Below are 23,228 nucleotides of genomic sequence, written 5' to 3'. Positions count from 1 at the left end.
GAACACGGCAATCGTACATACAGTACTTTCATTTGTCACTAACATTTATTTCTCTGTTCTCCCGGGGAGAGCGCATCGCCATAGCTAGGGTCGCCATATTTGTCTTTTTTTCCCTAAGTTTTTTGTGTTTTTTTAAATATGATAAATCACAAATACAGAGCAGAGAGAGGGAGAGAGTGTGTGTGTTATGAGCTCTGATCAGAGTTTCGACGAACCAGTGTGAAAGCATTTGGACATGTACAACTTGTATAACCACCTGCAGGTTTTGTTGTTTTTTTCCAACAGATTACGGAGCAAAAGAGTTTCATTATCTTTTTTTTATATGTGTATATGATATAACGAACCGCAAGGCGAAATAAATAAGCTTTTTTTCTCTCTCCAACATGCCGAGCGACCAGTGACATGATTTCTCTTGGGCCCAGTACGACCACAATCGATTTCTTAAAACTGATCAGCGGGTATAAGGATTCGGGTTACAATTCACAGGACAACGTTTTCAGATCACCGCTTCGTAAACACTGCATTCAAACCGTTACTTCGTGACTGCTGCAGCTTCCATACCAGCAGTGGAAGTAAAGTGAACTGCTGTAAAATTACCTGCACTCCGAGAACTGCGGCTTCAAGTTTCGCTGTCTTTGCCGCACTCCACTGTTCACAAAGTTTGTGGCATTGAACTGAAACAGAGAGAGAGAGAGAGAGAACACCGACAATCGTGTGTATCATGTGAGTGGGTGAAAATAAAACGGATTGCACGAGCTGAAGAAGAGCTCTGACTTGCATTAATTTTCCAGTTCGGGCCTGAGCAGCGGTGTGGACAGACGTCCCTTTTCTGAGTGTGTGGTTTTTGGTGTGTGTGGTTGTTTTGGGTTTGTTTTTTTTTCAAGCCAAGTTGTGCTGTGTTCCTGTGTGTGTGCACCCAAGAACGCCCAGCTTTGGAAAACCATTGGCGGTGTGAACGCGTGTGCTGTAAGTATGGGACATTATCTATAGTGACATGACATGCAGGCCTTCCAATGACGACAGAGACGCTAGAGCCATACTTTATGCATAAAATGAAGCGTCGAACTGTGACGAAAGTGAAACAAAGAAGGGACTGTTTATAAACTTCAAGGCATGCTCTGTCTCTATCCTCCTCCTCCTCCTCCAACTACTACTAAAATATTCTGTCACTTTTAAATCTAAGATACTTAACACCAGCTTTTTTTTCTTTTCTTTTCACAGTGACCTGAGCTTACAGTTGGGCCAACAGCGAGGAGAGCTGTGTGATCAATGGTTCCCCCCTCCACAGCAAAGTCATTTTACACCTCTCGATCGTCTTTTTTAAAGGACTATGACTCTCAAACCAAAGGCAAGACTGCACTGGCTCTTAGTGCCGTAGCCTTGGGGGCTAGTTGGCCTTTGCGGACCATCTAAACACCGACTGTCCTAAATCCCTCTCGGTCGATTGAGCGGGGATGTTTCTTGAGCAAGACTCTACTCAGTGTAGTCAAATTCTGGCTGGCTCAGATAGTCGGGACCGCTCTCTTTTGCTGTTCTGATGGTCATAGTTGGACACTACTATCATACAATGACAGATATAACGCGGCCAGAGTTTGCATTAACGATCTCATCAGCGCTAAGTTTCCTTAGCATAAAGGTTTCCTCGGTATGTGGAATTAGCCGCCATTGACAGGAAGCAGCAGGGTCAGAGATCTTTCTCTGTCCAAGTCCCGACAAACTGCCAGAAAAATTGTGATATTCTGTCTCGCTAAATTCTTTTTAAGCCAGCTTTGAAAACGCATCTTTTTCCAACAGTAGTAATTTCCCAGTGCTGGTGTTGGTATGAACTGGTTCCAAAAACATGTTTTATTGTGAGGAAGCCGTTTACCATTAAAAAAAACAACAACTGTATGTTCGTCTTCAGTTTAACGTCTTTCCACTTGAAGTGATATTAGACGAAAAAAAACAAAAAAAAAAACCATGGGAGTAGGGTTATGGGAGGGGGGTGGGGGTAAAAGTGTGTGTATGTGTGGAGGGTGAATAGAGACAACGCTAGGGAAAATGGAAACGTTATAAACGCCAACATCAAACAACTATAACAAATGTCCTATTGGACTACGCAGCAAACCTTCTGCAACAGCAAATAACATATTGGAATTGTATGTCCTTGCGGCGGGGTGCTTACCGAATGTCCGTGCATTCGTGCGTGTGTGTGTTAGTGCGCGTTGCAGGGATGTTTTCCAGAGGGCGACGTGGGTTAGTGGATGGCTGGTTCGATGGAGGATCTGTGCGCGAGGGCATTTTGGCACGTGTTTCTGTGTGTGTGGGGGGGGGGGGGGGGGGGGAGGGGGGGCGGAGGTTAGGTGGGGGGGGGGGGAGAGGAGGGGAACGAAATGCCGCAAAGATCTTTGAGCAGTATAATTGAAGAAGAAAAAAGCGCGCTGTATAGACATTTTTTTTTTTTATCAGGTTCAGGTTAGGGGCGATGCCAAGCATCTAGCCTTGTGGCTTTATACGCTGTAAAGAAAATGGTATCCTATTTTCCTAGATCCATTTTTTTACAGGGCAACATATTTATATCGGGGATTGGAATTTGTTATTTTGATATTCTACTTTCCTAGATCCATTTTTTTACAGGGCAATTTTTATATCGGGGGATTGGGAATTGTTCCTTTTGAAAAATGGTTTCACGTGCATTTTTGAAATCATACCATGAGTTATGAATGTAATGTGCTGCTGTGAAGTGCAGATTTGTTGCCAGATGGTGTCATGAAGCTGTCCAGGTTAGGGACATATTTTTGCCTGTAAAGGTATGTTTTGTGATGGGATATTGACCGTAGTATATAAAAGCAGGACATTTGAATGGATAATTTAAGTAACGTTTGAATGAGATACATTGATATGTTGTGGTTGATTTGATGTTGTTGTAAAGCTTGTATGAGTAATCAGTACTTGGTGCTTTGATGATATACAGTTGGGTTGATAATAGATAGTAGTGACTTAAATTTGTCTTAAGTTTTGTGGGACTATTCAGTGGCTAAGAAATGGTAATTTTTTTGAAACATTGAATTGTGTAGTAGCTAAGCAGCTACATTTTGGTATTTCCTGATGGGATGAATGGGAATCATTTTAAGGTAATTGTATTTTGCATTACTTAGGGTGGTGAATGGACATCGTTTTCCAAGCGAATATTTTTTTTTTATATTAGCTTCAGTGATAATTGGAATTTATGTCAATAGTATTGAATGAAGATTTTCTCTTTAGTGTTTATGTAAAGGTATGGTGTCTCTGTTTTGTTTGTCCACTTAGGTTTCTAGGAATAATATTCAAAACATGGTCTGTAGTGGGACTGGAAATGAGGGGGGTTTGCATCCAGAAAGTCAAGGAACTGACACATACTAAAAATGTGCAGGCATCTAGTGGCTGGGGACAGGCCACGGGTTTTGGTTTTGTGCCGAGGTGCCAGGGACTGGGCACTGGACTTCATAGAACTGGATGGTGGGACCATCGGGGCGAACTATCGGCACAGAGGAAGAACGTGATGGTGGGACCATCGGGACGTGCTGAGTGAGGAGCCAGGAGCTGGCGAGACTGCTGAAGAACATTCAAGGCGGTGAAGTTAAAATTGTTTCCCCCCATAAAAAATTATATTCCAGTCCAGGCCATGATTAACAGCTTTTGATATCTTTCTTAATAATTAATAAAAGGGTGTGGTTAATAAGTGTTTTCATGTTTTGGGGAGAACACGTTCTGATTGGAGTGACAAGTGAACAGATAGCAGCCATACACTTACAAGCAAACACATTCATTCTTATGTAGTTATTTGTCTATCTGGCACTTTCTTTACATACGCCCCGTCGGTTTTCGTTTTGTTTTTTGTTGTTATGTCAAGTTTTTTGGTCAATCAGGTACTCCCAAGCCCAGGCTCACCTTTGACCATCAAAGTCATACATTGTTTTCTTTATATCGTGGTCATCAATAAGCTTTTTAAGGCATTCATGTTAGGTGCACGTTTGATTTCTGGGGTTAGTCTATTCCAATTGTTAGTTACTCTGTAACTAAAAACATATTTTTTAATGTTGCTTCTGAATTTTGTCGGTATTGTTTGTGGATTAAGAAACATGCTTTGTCAATGTCATCAAAATCATTATATATTTTAAACACTTGTATCAAGTCCCCTCGTACCCTTCTTGCTTTAAGGGAAGGGAGCTTAAGATATTTCAGCGTTTCTTCATAAGTCCTTTATTTCATGGACTAATTTTGTTGCTCGTCTTTGTACACCTTTGATTGCAGCAGATTGACGCTTTAATTTCGAGAACCAAACCATGTTTGCATATTCTAATATCGGTCTTACCAATGCTTTATATAGTCTTAAAAATCTAGTGCTGTCCAGAAATGTGAAGGTACGCTAGATTATGCCAGTTCTCTGATTTGCCTTATTTATTATGCTTGCAGTATGCTTGTCAAAGAGTAGGTTTTTATCAAAAATAATACCTAAATCATTTTCTTCACATTTTTCAACATAAAAGTCTTTATCACTAGTTTTCATTAAGTTATCATGTTCAGGGTTTTTGCTACCACTACCACTTTGTAGCATTAAAGTATATAGGTTCCATGTGTCTGTCCATTCCACTAGTGAATCTATGTCTCTTTGCAATAGTTGGTATACTAAAGGGGATGTCATTATCACTATCAAAATCTGCACGCTAAGCAAACATTGATCAGATTGCTCGCACAATCCAACCCAACCCTAATCCCGACGGTCGGCATTCCTTTGTTGTGGGGGATACACGTACGGGGCTGCCATATTCTCTTCAGATTCGGTAATATTCCAGTTTTAGCTACCTGAATTCCTGGATCGGCTAAATGCATAGTATATTTCGTGTCTGTTGTAATGCAGGCATGAAGTATAACATAAAAATTATTTGACCATTGTCATCCACTCTGAGTAGGTAAATTGTGATGTAAATTGCCTGAAAAACCGTCATAACCTCAAACTAAACGACATCACACGCTTTCCTGCAATTTGTAATTTTGGCGGCTGTTTATTTCATTACCAGGTTAGTGAGAGGTTATGATCGTGGGTTTTCAGGCAATTTCTCCACAATTTCCTGTTATGGTTTGGTTTTGACATCTGAACAAGAAGTGTTTGGTGGTTGTCGGTTTATTTTGTTTTTGTTTCATCAGGAGATGAGGAGTTAGAGCTGGCAGCTGTTCAACAGGTGTGAGCGTCATTTTGCGCTTCCCAGCAATAACTGTTTACGCTCTGACCCTGCCAGTTGTGTGTTTGCAGCAAGTACACAAATGAAACTGATGGCTGGTCTAAAGAATGGAACACTTCAATGATACCAGCAGGAATCTAATAGTTTCTTCTGTATGGAGAACGCCATAGCTGACAGTGACTGTCTGAAGTGTGTTGCTGTGTCAGGGTGACAGTAACTTAAGTGTGAAGGTAACCAAACAGACTGAGACAGTTTTCGAATGCCAAAACTACATGAATCTTCTGCAGTTTGTCATAGTAACATGCAATCCAGCTGTCAACCTTTTTAAAAAAAATTACACGGACCTTCAAAAACATTGAAAAAAAAATAATTAAAATGCACACATCAGCATTGTTTTTGTGTGATTGTGTTTTGTTTTAATAAACACAATTCATCTTTACTTTTCACTTCCAACTTTATTGACAATGTTCTCACATCAAATTTACTTGCTGCACCGACTCATGTATTCACAAAAACAAAACAAAAAAGTGAATAAAATTGTTTACACATTCCAAAAACTTTCTGCAGTCAGTGTGAATGGGAATCTTGCTTTCATTCACAATACAGCATCAATACTCCATGCAATAACCACCACCACTTCATTCTCACTCAACTTCAAGTACACATCACAAGAGTAAACGGTTTCCAAATCATCAATCATCCAAACATACAACCCAGTTTGGCAAAACTTTTATGCATTTCAAACCATTTTCAGGTTCATAAATGTTATGTTCATATAAAATGTTCATAATCTGGGCTGGGTTACAACATAAACAAATCTTAAGTTCCCCTGTAAGTAAACACTTTTTTTTCCCCCAATGTCTACAGATTCCACAGACCCTCAAAATGTCAACATTGGTAAAAGCAAACTCAGCACTGCTAATATAACTTATGCAAAACAGCCTGGACTGATGAAAATTCTGCACAAAATGGGAGAGGGGGTGGGGGGGTTGAACTAAAAAAATAAATAATTTTTTTTTTAAAAAGGCTGCTTTGCCCCCATACATGCCCAGCATTTTTTTCCCCATCTTCTCACACTTGCAATTTTTTTTTTCTTTAATCAATCCTCAACCATAACCGCACATTCAAACCATGTGGGGAGAGATAGGGGGGGGGGGGGGGGAGAGATTGGGGGGGGGGGGGAGAGATTGGGGGGGGGGGGGAGAGAGAGAGAGAGAGGGGAAAAAAAAAAAATAGTGGGCACGATCTGTCAGCTGAAATAAAATCAGACATTTAGGAATGACATTCCATCTGTCAGCTGAAATAAAATCAGACATTTAGGAATGACATTCATTAACTCTTTCCGTCCACTCATTATCAGTGACCATCACCAAACACTGCCTAAAATAACCATTCAATGCCACTTTTCCCTGGTCTATATCTACTGGAGTAAACTGAAATATTTCCAGTGAACAGCCCAAGCCTGCTGAAGACTGAAAACTGGTTTTGCACAATCTTTTTTCAAAAACATTGGTCACTCTCAAATCTCTGCCAAAGTGTTCATGCAACATGCTTTTTTTTTTTTTTTTTATAAATTGCCACATTCATAATTGCCACATTCCATTCATGCTAACAGCTCAAGCTTCTCTAATTATAAGCGCTTTACTAACAAAAAAAAAAAAATCCATACTCCTCCATCCTAGTCTTTGGAAAGCAGCAGCCAGCAGTAACCATTCACAGTAATTTTTTTAATAAACTACACAATCGGTCTCCTCTCCCACTCCCCTTAACAGAATGCAATAACAGCAGTAAATGTGCAGTGGTAGCAGTGTTCTCTCATCCAGCTTCCCTTCAAAACAAAATTTACTTCTTTAATTAGGGGGTCTGCAATCTACATTAAATGTCCAGCAACTGATCTGAGAGAGGATCCTTACAAAAAAAAAAAAGTGTATGCCCGACACTTTGCATAGTAGATCCACGTTTGAGCGATTACCAGCACAGCACATAATGATGAACAAAAAACCACTCTCCTGAATGAAATTAAGCACTGAAAACCATACTCAGTAGAAATTCCTTTCATACCAACTATAACTATGCTCTGATATGGCTGTCCTCTCACAGAATAGTAAACTTTCACCTTCCCAAATGACTCCAATACTAGCAATGACCATTCTCACACTAAAAAAGGAAAGGAAAAAAAAAGGCATTTACCTCAAAAGTGATGTCAGTCAGTGTGTAAAACATGAACAGGAAAGTCTTCCTACGTGTATTCCACAACACTGGTATCAAAACCCCTAAGTGGAATGTTCAACAGTAAAACGCTACTGTCCATGAGACCATTTTCATCTAACAAAAAGACAACCACACTAATTTCAAAACACCAAGCTTGACTTCTTTGTCGTTTTTTTTTTAATCTGCTCAATCCAGGCTTCCTTAATAAAAATTAAGTGCCAACAACTTGAATGTTGACCATCAACACCCTGGTTTGCCAATCTTCCTCTTGCGTTACAGTCCACCCAAAATAATCATCATACTCTCCCTGATTCTGCACCCTGACATGGCTGTACAAATTAAATCAAGATTTTTCTTTTATACAGTGTTTATCAAACAAAATACCTTACATGACTAGGGAATGAGGAGAGGGGGCCTGGAGCCATGTGAAGTTGATTAAATCATATCTAAGCCACATAGCAAGAGTAAGAGTAAAGAGAAAACTATTTTTTTAAAAACAACACAAACCCTGCCCTAATATTATCCACTGCCATTCACTCTTCTCCTAGGGACCCAGAGGAACGTTTGCTTCGTCGCTGTCTGGGTGACTGCTTGGGAGACCTGCGGGGAGACCGGTCTGTCAAACAGAGGAAACAGTTTAGTTATTCAAAGGTCACTGGAATAAAGATTCACAGGAGTAAAGCCTTTTTTTTTCTTTTCCAACTCCTGGAATGACAATGCTCTTTTGATATATCCCAATATGCCCACACAGCTTTAGTATGAGAAAAGGAAAATTAATCCACATTAAAAAGGAAAATTTCTATCTAAAATTACGTTTAAATAACATACTTACCATGACCCAACTAGTGCAGACTCCGGCAGGGGTCTGACATTCCTGTCCTGTGCAAACTACTATCCGTCTATGCGGAGATTACTAAAGTACTACGGCCGATAACCTCCCAAAAGTAGGTAACCTCCCCTTTGTCCCCCTGGCTAGCGTCCTCTTTTTCCAGCAGCCATCATGACTCCTGTTCCTGTGCTCTCCATACGGCTAAGTTTTTTTTCGTATTTTCTGTCTGTCTGTCGATTCTCTGGTGTTCTTGTTTTTTGTCAAATTATGTCTCCAACCAGGTCACATAATTATGTAGCTCGATTGGGCGATCGCGCTAAAATTAAGGCGCGATCGCAATCGATTTGCTAACACTCTGGGCCCTCTACTCCTGGCCCTCTCAACAACGCCAACCCACCGCCTCCTCCACTTCCTTCGAAATATATAAAAAAATCAACAAAATAGCAAGATGTTTTGGTGTTAAACGTCTGAAATGGTATTGAGCATGGTATCAGAACACTATCTTTTGTGGACCAAATTCTAATCAAACAAACTTAAGTATTTGTAAGCTCAACAATCACCCCCCAACACCCCTACACAACACATGAAAGGGGTGAACCCTATTATAGTTTTGATAAACATGTACAAATCACAAAGCCTGCATAACAGGCACAGCAGCATTCGAAATGCTCTGAAGGTACAAAAAGCAATTTACATCCTGCATCACACAACTTACTCATCTCCTTGATGGTTTCTTTGGGGATCCAGTCATAGTCAATGTCAGCATTCTGAGTCCCCATTTCCACAGCTGGGCGAGCTTTAGAGCGGTGCTTCTTCTGAAAAGGGACAAACACGTCTCTTTAGTCGACCCTTTCCCTTGCTCTGTTTATCATGCTACCCTTCCCAGTTCCCTGAACACAAAAACCGCCATACTAAATTTTGCTTTAGTCAAACACCAACATCCAACGCAACTACACCCTCCACATATTACAAAGTTTCAATTATTCGGGGAAGCATCACTGGGTTCAGACTAATCCATATATGCTACACCACATTGATCATGCTGATGCCTGACCAGAAGCATAACCCAACACACGTCAGGCCTTGACTGCATGCATATATATTCATTTATACCGATCAGAATGAATTTCTTCCACAAAATGTTATCAGAGGACAAACCCTTTGTTGCCATAGTTTCTTTTTCAATGCACAAGTGTGTGCTGCACACAAGACCTCTGTTTACCTTATCTAAATGACCAGATGCTAAATTTGATTCAAACCTAGATCCTGTCACTGTATAAGCTAGTAATCATCTTTACCAATGCACCACCTTCCTGCAACATATATATATATATATAAAAGGCTAAAATGAACATACCACCTACAACTTCTACAGATGACAAAACTGAACATGATAAAACTGAACATACCACCTATACACTTTCTACCGATGACAAAACTGAACATACCATCTATACACCTTCTGATGACAAAACTGAACATACCACCTATACACCTTCTGATGACAAAACTGAACATACCACCTATACACTTTCTACTGATGACAAAACTGAACATACCACCTATACACCTTCTGATGACAAAACTGAACATACCACCTATACACTTTCTACCGATGACAAAACTGAACATACCACCTATACACTTTCTACTGATGACAAAACTGAACATACCACCTATACACTTTCTACCGATGACAAAACTGAACATACCATCTATACACTTTCTACTGATAACAAAACTGAACATACCACCTATACACTTACTGATGACAAAACTGAACATACCACCAATACCCTCTTATGATGAAGAAACTGAACATACCACCTACTACACACTCTTCTGACGACGAAACTGTAATTGTTGGCTTTTGTCAATTCCTGCCAGCTTAACACTGATAAGACAGTTCCCTTCCTTGCCTGCTCTACAAACTACCGTCTTACATCGCTTCTCTCTCCTTTCTCCCTCTTCCCAAACTATGTGAATGTACTGCGCCATCACCGCCTGTCACAGTCACTCATTCAAACAAATCATCATACAAGATAGACCCATCTCTCATCATTATATGCATGCATGCATGCATAATCATCTGCACAGCCTACAAAGTTGTGTAAATCCACTGACTGGGACCACTGTCTTTGCTGGACAAAGTTTCCAATGGCCTATTTGCACAAACCCTTTTTTTTTTTTTTTTTTTTTTTTTTACATGTACACCACATGGTCCAGTTAGCAAAAAAATATCAAGAAAGGGGTCTTGCACCTAGAGTATGGCCATTTAAAACAAATAGCATGCTTATAATCCAGACACATTAAACCAATCACTCAGTCTGTTTATGTTCACTGAACCAAACTCTGATGGAGGAAAAATATGAAAAGATGCCGGACAGGACGTCGGTGAACATCTTTCAGACACCATGACGAAGCTTTGTGTAAGATGTCAGCTGACATCTTATAGACACTAAACAGTTTATATCCTCTAAAACTTACTCCCAGTGAAGATACGAGTTGCTGTGCTCCAACCAGAAGCAAAATTGCAATGGCTGCCAGGAAAACGTACAGGAAAAATCTGCACACATAATTGATGACACTGACACACTGGACCCAACTCATGAAATTATCTTGAACATAAATGAACATAAAGTGAAAAAAACAACAACAAAAAAACCCACACAACTGAAAATAAGATAAAACACTCACACAAGACTTGGTAGGTGGAAGACTTTTAACTCCAAAACCCAATGGATTTCTAAGGCACACACTTTCTTCCACATTAAATGACTCACTGAATGACTTAAACATTAATTAATCCAATGATTTTAAAGAAAATCAGGGGTGGGAAGGCCTTCTCATAATTGAAGCACCTTGCCCCCCCTTAAAATACAGCACAAAATATCTGTTGCACAATGTTTGGGGAAACTGTGTCTGAAAATTATGCCAGACAGATGATCTCAAATATCTTAACAAAATTCCTGGAGGAAATAATCATGACAGCTGATACGTCAGATAATTATTATGTGGACTGATACTACGGAGAAAAATGCCATTTGAATGCATTTCATCTACTTCCCGACTCCTATTATGGTAAAAAAAAAAAAATATATATATATATTCTTTATAATATAAAAACATGAAAAAGATGGATGACCAGACTGCCATGTGACTGTATTCCTAATAAATTAATGCTCCTTTCCCCTATCTTCCATTGTATTCAAGAACATATATCAATGTCTGAGACGTCTATTCTCCAAACCAATCTGTACAAATGGATTTGGAGCTCAAACATGTCTCAGTCATTGTCGCAGTCCTGAGTTAAGTGTGTAACAGCCACGTTAGACACATCACAGTCCAGGCTGCAACCGGCGATCCATCACCGGTGCTTATCACCGAAACCACTCTGCACGTGCTCCTCAGGTCAGAGGTGGGGACAGTCAAATTGGCAGAAAGATTTGGGAATAACTGCTCTGCAGATTTTAAATCAGGTCCTACGTCCAATAATCTAACCTGCCCAGGGGGGCAGAAAATGGCAAAATATTTAAGGTCCAAGATGAAAAAGAGCTGATACAATTTCAATTATCATCAATCATCTATTTTTTTTCAAAATGAAAGAAAAAAAAAGATTAAAAGAATAAGAATTGCCATGTGATGGATTCTTCATAAAGTTATGCTCCTTCTCCCCTACCTTCCGTTGTGACCAAGGATATATATGTCTGAGACGTCTATTCTCCAAACCAATCTGTGCAAATGGTTTTGGAGCTCAAACATGTCTCAGTCATTGTCACAGCCGTGTGTCGTGTGTAACAACCACGTTAGACACATCACAACCCAGGCTGCAACTGGTGCTAAATGTCTGAACAAGTCATTCAAGGTCACTGACTGCACAAAACAATGGTAAATAGGACTGCTCCAGTTAGTGATGGCCAAACAGAATAGAATTTGCATGCAAGCCTTTAACAGACCTAAAAATATACATGCTATCTCACACCAAACCTAAACTTTGAACATTTTACCTTCCACTCCCACCCACAAACATACAGTTTTTCATTCTGTGCACCACCAGAAAAGTGCACACCATCAGGGCACTCATATTCAATCTACACAGCAATGGCAACAGCCTACAGCTTAGCAGGTGGAGCCCTGTGTGTGCTGAATTTGAACAAGTACGACTGATCACCAACAAAGTGACAAAGCAGCAGTGCAACACCTTTACTCCAGTGGGTGGTGTCATGACAGCCTAAAGGTGACAGATCCATGTGGACTGCTGACACTGTGGACTATGAATGTGCCCCCTGTGCATTGGGTGACTGTGTGAGAGCAATGCCACAGAGAAGGAACAACGATGAGGCAGCAAAAGACCTAGCCACTCGTCACTTTAGAAGAAAAAGCATAGAAAAACCTGTCTCAGTATCTTACGTTTCTCCGTCTAAGCCTTCATCAGGTTCCACAACTTGAATGGTGTCGTTGAACACAGCATTCTGGAACTGGTTGCCTTGCTGGAAATAAGAGAAAGTAACAATCAGCACCTAGCATGTCCAATTTATCACAAAACTGTAAACAGATGCATATAAAACACCAGCAGTGTCTGAAATACCCCTTTAAATATTTTAAAACAGTATAGTATTGTGTTACTCTCTCGTAACAAGATTTCTCTATGTGCCATTCAGGTCACTCTCCCTAGAAGAGTGTGTCAACACAGTGCAAAGCTACCCAGTAACATTCTCATATACTTTTTCTGCGTGCAAGTGTATTTGTTTTCCTATCAGAGTGGATTTTCAAAAAATGTTTGCCAGGAACAACCCTTTCATTGCTGTGGGGTTTTTTGTTTGTTTTTTTACATGCGCCAAGTGCATGATACACATGGCGCCTTGGTTTATCATCATCTCATCTGAATGACCAGTGTCCCAACTACCACTCAAGGTCTAGTAAGGGGAGAAAATATAATGGAGTGTGGGATTCAATTCAATGCACTCTGACTCTCTCACTTCCAAGGCAGACAAGTAACCACTGAAATTAAGTTGTAAAGGTCCCAAGAGTACAAGTAAATCTCAAGGAATTTCTACACCTGAAAAGGACTTGTCACTGGAAAAACACTTTTCCATGCTTATTAGTGTGGTATCTCAGTCATTTATTGTCGCTGAAACATGGTTTATTATTTAAGTTTAATCACCACAGGTCACTTTTGCATACACACACATAAGGAGTTAGGAGTCAAAAATGCTAACATTCCTCATGTTGAACCCCTGCATGTTCATACACTTTATTTTCCAACACATCCATTTTCCTGTGATATTCACAGTGCCGCCAAGTGCTTCGGACAGGACTGTCAGAACCTTTCTACACACAGCCGTACACACACACCTGTTGGCCATGCTCTAGCAGTTCTGTTAGTGTAGCAGACTTTTCAAAGGTAAGAGGCAACTCCAATCTGCCCTTCCCAAGCGCTAACAGTCTGCTCTCACACACACATACAAATTTTCCTCAAACTTTCAAGAATGTTTCACCTCAAATTCTAAGACATTATTTCACTTTATACAAAAACACACACAAAATCAATGATCATTCATGCAGAAATGTACTTATCCATACGTGTGCGCGCATGCATCTGTGTATATGGGTGGGTGTGCATGTCTGTGTGCATGCACTCACACTCTCTGATCAAAGACCTGGCAATTAAGTTAAAAAACATGACACTTGCTTGATTTTGTGGTATTTTATGCACAAGCATTTTAACAAACTGGGTGTAACTAGATCAAATCTTGAAATACTGGAAACAATCTCTTTCTCAGTTTGGTGTCAGAACCTTCCTACACACAGTCAAACATATAGGAGCCCGACCATGCTCTAGCGGCTCTCTTCTTGTTGCAAACTCTTCAAGGGCATCTGACAATGCAATGTATGTCCCACCCAAGCGCAGAGCTTGCGCTGTGCAATATCACTCCAGCACCAAACGTTACCCAAATATGCTAACAAAGCTAAGCTGTAAGTTTATATTAGTTCTGATGTAATACCACTTGCTTAAAGGGCAGTGTAACATAAAAAAACATACTGTGGATAATTTGTCATGCACAAACTAAATAAGTCTAGTAACATGACCTTTTTTCAGTTCCCTGTCATGTCAGAACCTTCCTACACACAGTCAAACATATAGGAGCCCGACCATGCTCTAGCGGCTCTTTTCTTGTTGCAAACTCTTCAAGGGCATCTGACCATGCAATGTATGTCCCACCCAAGCGCAGAGCTTGCTTTGCTTTTCTCCACTCAATGTGGATAATTTGTCATGCACAAACTAAATAAGTCTAGTAACATGACCTTTTTTCAGTTCCCTGTCATGTCAGAACCTTCCTACACACAGTCAAACATATAGGAGCCCGACCATGCTCTAGCGGCTCTTTTCTTGTTGCAAACTCTTCAAGGGCATCTGACCATGCAATGTATGTCCCACCCAAGCGCAGAGCTTGCTTTGCTTTTCTCCCCCTCCTCAATGATCAACACCACTCTTAATTCTGACTGAAAATCCTGTGACCATGCTGACAAGACATGAGCACTGTGTCGGCCAACTGCTCATGGGACATGAGTACTGAGTTGGCCTGGCCAGTCACCTCACCTGATCCTTGTAGTTGACCACCACCGTCAGTCCAAAGGGTCGAGAGCTGAAGGCCTCGTTGGGGATGAAACCATACTCAAAAGTTGCCTGGCGTTTCGATTCCACAACACGGTCCAGCTGCAGTGCAGTGAACTGTCAACACAAACAACAAAATAAAATAACGTAAACAAAAATCATTCCCCCTCCACCCTGACATTGTTCGATGGAGTGCTTCACAATCTATTTCCTATTTAAACACATCAAAAGAAAGCAATTCTCTAAAATCTTTCTTATAACAGAACCAAGTTTTAAGTCACTATCTATATAACTGGAAAAACCAAGACTATCTGTACAAACAGAAAATTTGTAATGACTTCCCCCCCCCCTGAGATTTACGTTTGAAATGAAAAAATGGAGACACTGACAATACAAGAAGGGCTAATAGAAAAGATTTCATCTTCCAGAAATACCTCATTCCTGCTCACCTTTATTTTCAATAATTACCAAGAGTGCAAAGGCAACATTTGAAACTAGCATGCAATAAAAAGTGCTATTCTTTCAGACCAAAAGAAAAAAGACATAAAACTTCAACAAAGGAAAGCATACTTTCGCCACTGATGGGAACATATGTCAACTTTAAAAAAGTTTACCAGTGAAGGCAAATGTCACTGAGTATTTGCAGAGAGACAGATAGATGAAACAAGTCTGAAAAAGACAGAAATAACTCTGACAAGCATTCCTGACAGTTTCAATAACCACTTTATATAGAGCACAGGTCTTTGCCACCTCACAATTGCAAGGGACAAAATGGGTGTGTAAAACTAAAAGGTTACAAAAACTGAACAAAAAACCCCAACTCAGCTGGTGTCTCACATTCTGCAGGTAGAAGCTGTAGTCCTGAGGGTAGCGGAAAGAGGCCTCCATGTTCTCCACCACAAACTCCCCATAGCCCTTGTTGGTGAACCCAATCAACAGACGCACATTCTTGCCCGCTGGCAGTTCTGTACAAATTTTATTTAAAAAAATATAAAGTTACACCACTGTCTCACATGTTGTTTTCACTTTTATTGTTTTAATTAACAGACAAAAAAAAAAGTGTCTGAAATAGTCTCGCTTAGATTATTACTATGACTAAAAGTATCAGCAAATTTTTCAGCTAGGTTACTTTTTCAGAATGTAACTATTGATTTTCTTTTCTTACAAGTATTATTACACTACTGCTATGTGAACAAGCCTGATAAGTTTTGTAACTTCCCAGATAGCCCATCACTGCACCACCAAGCTGAAGTTTCATATTAACATGTTGGATGCTTCAGTGAAAAATACAAAACACTGGGCCGTAACTTTGTGTAAACTGTCATCAACTTAAAGGCAATTAAAAAGTAGAAATGACTCTAATGCATCAGAAGTTCATTCTAAGATTTTTTAAAACAAGTTTAAGGGAAAAAAAGATTGTCTTTCTACCTTTCCACAGTGCCCAAGTCAGATTCACAAGTAATTGCAGAATGTCTATTTTTGTGGGAGGAATACCACCTCACCTTTGTGAAAAAGGAATTGGGAGGAATGCTTGGTCATCATTGTCGTCACTGTCAGACGCAGCTCTAACAAATCCAAAATGACAAATACATTCTTTTGGGTGTGGGTATCCTTACATTCATGTTGCATTTTATTGTACTGAATAATGAAAACTGCTTTAAAAAAAATAATAATAATCTGTACCAGTAGGCAGATCTGATAATGGCTAACTTGAGTTGAACAAGGGTTTATCAAAACAGAAAACTGGTTAAAAAAAAAATTTTTTAAATTTTTAAAAAATAAAAAATCACCCACCATGCCCATTTCCGGTGGGCTTCGTGAACAGAATGAAGGTGTCAGCATCTGGGGAAGGTTTCAGGGCTTGTTCTTCCTCCTCCTCTTCCTCCTGGGATAAACAAAATGCACTTATTTATTTAAACAGATACACAAAGGCACACAACAAGCAGTCTTAATTAGTTAATATGAGACAAGGCAACATCATTTTATTTTGTTTTCCCTCAAAAGTAATGAATACTACAAGTCTGAGAACAGAATAATAGACCATGACAATTTGAACACTAAGTTTTAAGAACAGTCAGTCATCACCTCAAAGAAACTATATAAAGTTGTTTTTTTTAATTATATATATATTTGAATACTAAAACTTTCAAAATTTTTAATATAAATGTCCACTGATGACCCTTCTTAAATTGTTAAAATTTCTTAACACAAATATTCCGGTGTAAGTGGTTACACAGGTCACATTATTCAAAATTTACCTTATTTGACACGTGAAATTTACGCTGCTTACATTAAATATAGATCACTGTTGTTAATTTACCTGATCAGTGACACCCGTGTCGGTTTCCTCCCCAGTATCTTCTTCTGATCCTGCTGGACCATCATCTGTCTCTACGGTTGCCTCTTCATCCTCCCCTTCCATGGAGTCATCAGCAAAGGCAACATTGCTGCTTACCTTCGCTGAAAACAGAAGATCACTTTTAGCATGTACAATAACACCATATTAATAAAGTCATGATGCTAAACATAAACTGCTGAATGTTACTTCACTGTGGGAAGATAACATCTGTGTATAATTTCTAAATCTAAACTGTATATTTGCTAATTTTATCCAGGCAAAGACAGAGGGATGTTGCAAGTGATGTCCCTAATATCCCTAGCTTGTCCATTTTAAATAAAATCCAATGAATCTGAACTTAAATTCCAATCACTCAAGGATCTCATGCAGAACACTTGTCATTCAAACTTCTAAAACCTATTTTTTTGTGAATGTGCATGTAAATTGCTTGCCATTTTAACTCTAAATCTAAAGCCATGAAATGGGTTCTCCAAGTTTAAAGCAAGCAATGCAACTTTCTTTTATCAAGTATAGATATTTCATACTTTAGAGGCCCAATGCGAAATGTGACAGTCAACTAGTCTCCAGCTGCAAGCAGCACCTCCTCAGTACAATTTCACTTGTATATTGTACTGAAATACACAAAGACCTAAAGACACAACAGCTTTATCTGTAAAATCAAGGTAGCTCTTCCAGGGGTACAGGACACTGCCATAATAAAGCCATTGTTATCCATTTTCAGTTTTGTCTGAAAGCATATATTAAGTATTTTAACCTAAAAACATATGCGTTTTATCAATATTAAAACTTAAGGGGGGTAATGAAACCAATGTTCATTTTGTGATCACTGACTGACAAAGCATTAAAGCTGTTGAATAATTTTCTAAGGAAAAGTAAAATTTCTCCTGACATGTGCATCTGTTTTTTATTTACCACTAAACAACATGCTAGGACTACTGCCCCCTTCAAGTCCCACCACCTAAGCCACACCCCTCCAACCTGAAAGTTAAAAACTGGACTTCAAACCACAAACTGATCCTTGTCTTTGAAATATAGTATGTTGCTGAATCACTTTTAACAAACAAAAACGCAAGTGTAACACAGACAGGGAGGGAGGGAGAACTGCATGCATGACAAGTTCTTGTCCTTACATTTGTATTGCTTTTCCTATTACTATCACTATCAGTACAACTATTTTGGACTGCTGATCACAAGTCCGTTTCTTCCGGCACAGTATGCAGGGAAAATGTACTGCACAATTTGCAGCTGTCAACAAATGAATGACTGACACAGACCGTAAGCGTGTGACAGGAAGCAACAGTACTGAGGATTGCAATACACAACCACCACAGTGAGCAACGCAGTTGTGGTGTACTCGCGCACCTTTCATGAAACTGAGTCAAACATGAAACGCGCACTCATCCAGTGTACTATCAATACACAGTGCTAGCTTATGGGCAACTAATACAAAGGGGGTAAACAAAATATATTGCACATCTGGTTCTTCTCAGGAGACCTCTTCGGGACGCTTTTCTGTTGACAGCTGCCACGTAGATAAAACAATACCATCACTATTTCATTCACTTACATTGCCCAACAAAGAGAATGGTCGTTGGAAGCAGCAAAAGCAGTACAAGAAGAAATCGTCCTAATATCTTGGCCATATTGACAATTACGTATGTCTTTCTATTTTGCTGATGAAACCCGATTTCCCTCAGGTCTCAGCCAAATTCCACGGCTTGTACCGCCTCGACCGGAAAAGAGCGTCTGCGGAAGTAAGTTTCAACATGAAGTAATTGTAAACCTTCTTTCATTGGTTAGGCATGTTGAATTGATCCAATGAAATATTTCGACGCATCCAGAAAGTTATTTGTGTGGTGTGTCGATCGATGGAGTGTTTACCGAATAAAATAATTATTATGTCATACTTCCAACAAATGATTTGATTTTTCAATTTTCAGCAGAAAAATGTTCCAGCCCTCACTCTTTCTCTCCATTATTGCTACGTGTATCTCTGTTAGAATTACTGTTTCATGTTTGCAGTGCATAGTATTCAGTGATCACATACACTATGTTTGCAAAAAATTAAATACATATGTATATATACACATATATTATGTGTGTGTGTTTGTGTATGTTTGTGTGTGTGTGTGAGAGAGAGAGAGAGAGAGAGAGACTTTTGATGTTCATTTTCATATTAGTTTATCAGTTTTATTCGTACCATATGTGTGTGCAGTGTGCACGTGTACATGCATCAGTGTGTGTGTGTGTGTGTGTGTGTGTGCCAGTTCGTGAATGCATACGTGCATAGTGTGTGTGTAAATGGTGTGTCTGTGTGTGCCTGTCACAGTGCCTGTGTGTGTGTGTGTGTGTGTGTTCGAATGCATGCGAACGTGCCAGTGTGCCAGTGTGTGTGTGTCACTGACTGGAGTGTGTTAGGTGTGTGTGTGTGTGTGTGTGTCAGTGTGTGTGTGTGTGTGTGTAGTGTGTGTGACTAGTCAGTGTGTGTAGTGTGTGTGTGTGTGTGACAAGTCAGTGTGTGTAGTGTGTGTGTGTGTGTGACTAGTCAGTGTGTGTGTAGTGTGTGTGTCAGTGTGTGTGTGTGTGTGTAGTGTGTGTGACTAGTCAGTGTGTGTGTAGTGTGCGTGACTAGTCAGTGTGTGTAGTGTGTGTGTGACTAGTCAGTGTGTGTGTAGTGTGTGTGACTAGTCAGTGTGTGTGTAGTGTGTGTGTGACTAGTCAGTGTGTGTGTAGTGTGTGTGTGACTAGTCAGTGTGTGTAGTGTGTGTGACTAGTCAGTGTGTGTAGTGTGTGTGACTAGTCAGTGTGTGTGTAGTGTGTGTGTGACTAGTCAGTGTGTGTAGTGTGTGTGACTAGTCAGTGTGTGTGTAGTGTGTGTGTGACTAGTCAGTGTGTGTAGTGTGTGTGACTAGTCAGTGTGTGTAGTGTGTGTGACTAGTCAGTGTGTGTAGTGTGTGTGACTGGTCAGTGTGTGTGTAGTGTGTGTGTGACTAGTCAGTGTGTGTAGTGTGTGTGTGACTAGTCAGTGTGTGTGTAGTGTGTGTGTGACTAGTCAGTGTGTGTGTAGTGTGTGTGTGACTAGTCAGTGTGTGTGTAGTGTGTGTGTGACTAGTCAATGTGTGTGTGTGTGTGTGTGCGCGCGCGCGCGCGCGCGCGCCGGTGGCCACGGTGTTCAAGTTTCTTTCTTTTTCATTTTCTATCAGTGTATCCCGGCTTCAAGTTATTATTACTATTGATGCTTATGTCCGGCTGTAGCCATGCAGTAGTATTGTGAAGTGTAAGCCCTGTTCACTGAGGGCCTGGACTGGACTGGATGTAACGGAAACACGCCAGTGTTTATCCCAGCTATTATCCTCAGTCGAAAACAAACTGAAGACTTTGTCTTGTCCTGGCTTATCTTCTCTCTCTCTCTCTCTCTCTCTCTCTCTCTCTCTCTCTCTCAATGGTTCTGTTTACAGTATTCGTAAACTATGCGTTTATATATTTAATGCCCTGAAGATACGACAGAAATTCTGTGACAACAATGATGAAAGTTAGAATTAATTTACAATGCACGAGAAGCACTTTTGTTCTACAGGTTAAGTTAGTACGTATTTTACATTTTGTTGTGGTTGAGTGATCACCATATTGTGTACTTTTGACCTCTTTCTAGGGGCCGGAGGCCTGGAGATTAAAGTTTTGTTCTTGTTCTTGTTCTTGTTCTCTCTCTCTCTCTCTCTCTCTCTCTCTCTCTCTCTCTCTCTCTCTCTCTCTCTCTCTCTCTCTCTCTCTCCGTCTCTCTCAGTCTCTCTACTCTCTCTCTCCGTCTCTGTCTCTGTCTCTCTCTGTCCATCTCTCTCTCCGGGCTCTCTCCGTCTCTCTCTCTCTCCGTCTCTCTCCCTCTCTGTCTCTCCCCGTCTCTCTACTCTCTCTCTCTCTCTACTCTCTCTCTCTCCGTCTCTCTCTCTCTCAGTCTCTCTTCTATCACTGATGTTCAGTTCAATTAGTCAACTGACTGAGGAGCCGGCACTACGTTTGCACGGTGGACAGATTGCCATATTGGCAACATACAATACAATACAATACAATACACAATACACAAACTTTTTTGTCTATACTTTGGTACAGAGATTCTCTTTTTGGCAGCAGCACATGTCCAACATAAGAAGAAACCAACAAACATCACACACATCACACTGCCGCCGACATCATGACTGGTGCCGGCCGCCGGCCGCCGCGCTAAGAAGACTGACTATCATAGTGATGCCTGACCAGCAGTGACAGTACTAACCCTAATCGGCATGTCCTTGAGTGCACTGACTGATGACTGCTTTAATGTGTACCTTTCTGAGTGAATTTCTCGTGTTCTGCCGCGGCGGCAGAATTTCGCAAGACGTTGAGGGAAAATGAGAATAGAATGAAATAAAGATGATAATCAAAATTAACAACTGAATAGCCTACACACACACACACACACCCAACCCCCCCCCCCCCCTCCCACCCACCCACACACACACACACACTGACACACACACACACACACACACACACACACAGCACAAATAGGACCGCACATCACATCCATCCAACCATCCATCCATCCATTCATTCATATAATATTTACACACGCTCGGGTTCAGAACTCCTTAAAGGGAGGCTAATCAAGAACTTTCAGACGGTTTTCGTCCTCATCCAAAAATAAAAGCAAGTTACCTCTCTTTACTAACCAAACTCGCTCCGACGCACGTTGCTGCTCCGCATCTGCTATGTGTGCTTTTCTGTGTTGAGGTCCTCAAACAATTCACACACACACACACACACACACACACACACACACACACACACACATTACGGCTAGCAACTGTGTTTTTAGACTGATCACACACACACACACACACACACACACACACACACACACACATTACGGCTAGCAACTGTGTTTTCAGACTGATCACACACACACACACACACACCGTCACACACACATTACGCCTAGCAACTGTGTTTTTAGACCGTGATCATAATTATTTGCATTTGTTTCTTTTTATCACAACAGATTTCTCTGTATGAAATTCGGGCTGCTCTCCCCAGGGAGAGCGCGTCGCTACACTAGAGCGCCACCCACTTTTTTGTATTTTTTCCTGCGTGCAGTTTTATTTGTTTTTCCTGTCAAAATGGATTTTTGTACAGAATTTTGCCAGGAACAACCCTTTTGTTGCCGTGGGTTCTTTTACGTGCGTTAAGTGCATGCTGCACACGGGATCTCGGTTTATCGTCTCATCCGAATGACTCGACTAGCGTCCAGACCACCACTCAAGGTCTAGTGGAGGGGGAGAAAATATCCCCGGCTGAGCCGTGATTCGAACCAGCGCCGCTCAGATTCTCTCGCTTCCTAGGCGGACGCGTTACCTCTAGGCCATCCACATGTATATGTTATCAACATGTCAGTACATTTTTTCCCCTTGACTCTTATTATCTCCACAGAACGGATGGGGAAATAGTTGTACAGACCCACATGTGCTGAGTCTCCCGAAAAATAAACAAAACAAAACAAAAAACAACAACAACAACCAAACAACAACAACAACACGCTATTAGTGCACGAAGGAGAAGTGAGAAAAGACTCGAAGAAGACTGTCGGCGGTACATCTTTGATCTTTGGCTTTGAAGCGCCGCTGTGGGACGTTGGAAGCGTTGATGATAAATGTCAAGACAATGGGCTTTATGTCAGAGGTGGGAAGTGAAAGAGAAGGAAGGAATTAAAAGGACTCTGCTATGGTGACTGAAGGCTGAAAAGAATTAGGAAAGAACTGACTGACGAATAAAGGCGCCGCGGAATGGAAGGCGAAGGGGGAAGAGGAAGATTTGAGGAAGGACAGAAGAATTCAGGAAGGAAGGAAGCAAGGAAGCTACTGAAGAAAGAACGGAAGAAAGAAAGAAAGGAAGGGGAAAAAAAAGAAGAAAGAAAAAAGGAAAAAAAGAAAGAACGCGCACGAAAAGAAGGAAGGAAAAAAAAGAAGGAAGGAAGGAAAG

The 23,228-nt window shown here is 40.6% G+C and overlaps 1 protein-coding gene across 1 annotated transcript; it reads right to left on the bottom strand.

The window, feature by feature from the left end:
- Window positions 1-6,788: 6,788 nt before the first annotated feature.
- LOC143300755 (translocon-associated protein subunit alpha-like) lies at window positions 6,789-18,969 on the bottom strand. The gene is made up of 9 exons (XM_076614667.1): window positions 18,784-18,969; window positions 17,178-17,317; window positions 16,652-16,742; window positions 15,695-15,822; window positions 14,843-14,974; window positions 12,652-12,731; window positions 10,729-10,807; window positions 8,957-9,056; window positions 6,789-8,028 (listed from the first exon to the last, which is right to left on the bottom strand). The coding sequence occupies exons 1-9, from the start codon at window positions 18,857-18,859 to the stop codon at window positions 7,946-7,948; spliced, it is 909 nt and encodes a 302-aa protein (XP_076470782.1). The 5' UTR covers window positions 18,860-18,969; the 3' UTR covers window positions 6,789-7,945.
- Between the last annotated feature and the right edge of the window lie 4,259 nt (window positions 18,970-23,228).

The sequence above is a fragment of the Babylonia areolata genome, chromosome 26 (genome assembly GCF_041734735.1).
Source record: "Babylonia areolata isolate BAREFJ2019XMU chromosome 26, ASM4173473v1, whole genome shotgun sequence".
Classification (NCBI taxonomy): domain Eukaryota; kingdom Metazoa; phylum Mollusca; class Gastropoda; order Neogastropoda; family Buccinidae; genus Babylonia; species Babylonia areolata.
Note: the sequence above shows the minus strand (reverse complement) of the source record. Positions and strands in the feature narration are given on the sequence as shown.

Excerpts from the sequence above, each read along its gene's own strand:
- LOC143300755 (XM_076614667.1), bottom strand. The coding sequence starts at position 18,859 with ATGGCCAAGATATTAGGACGATTTCTTCTTGTACTGCTTTTGCTGCTT. Across the intron at positions 17,318-18,783 it reads CATTCTCTTTGTTGGGCAAT|CGAAGGTAAGCAGCAATGTT; the intron begins GTAAGTGAATGA and ends TTCTGTTTTCAG. Across the intron at positions 8,029-8,956 it reads AGAAACCATCAAGGAGATGA|ACCGGTCTCCCCGCAGGTCT; the intron begins GTAAGTTGTGTG and ends TCTGTTTGACAG.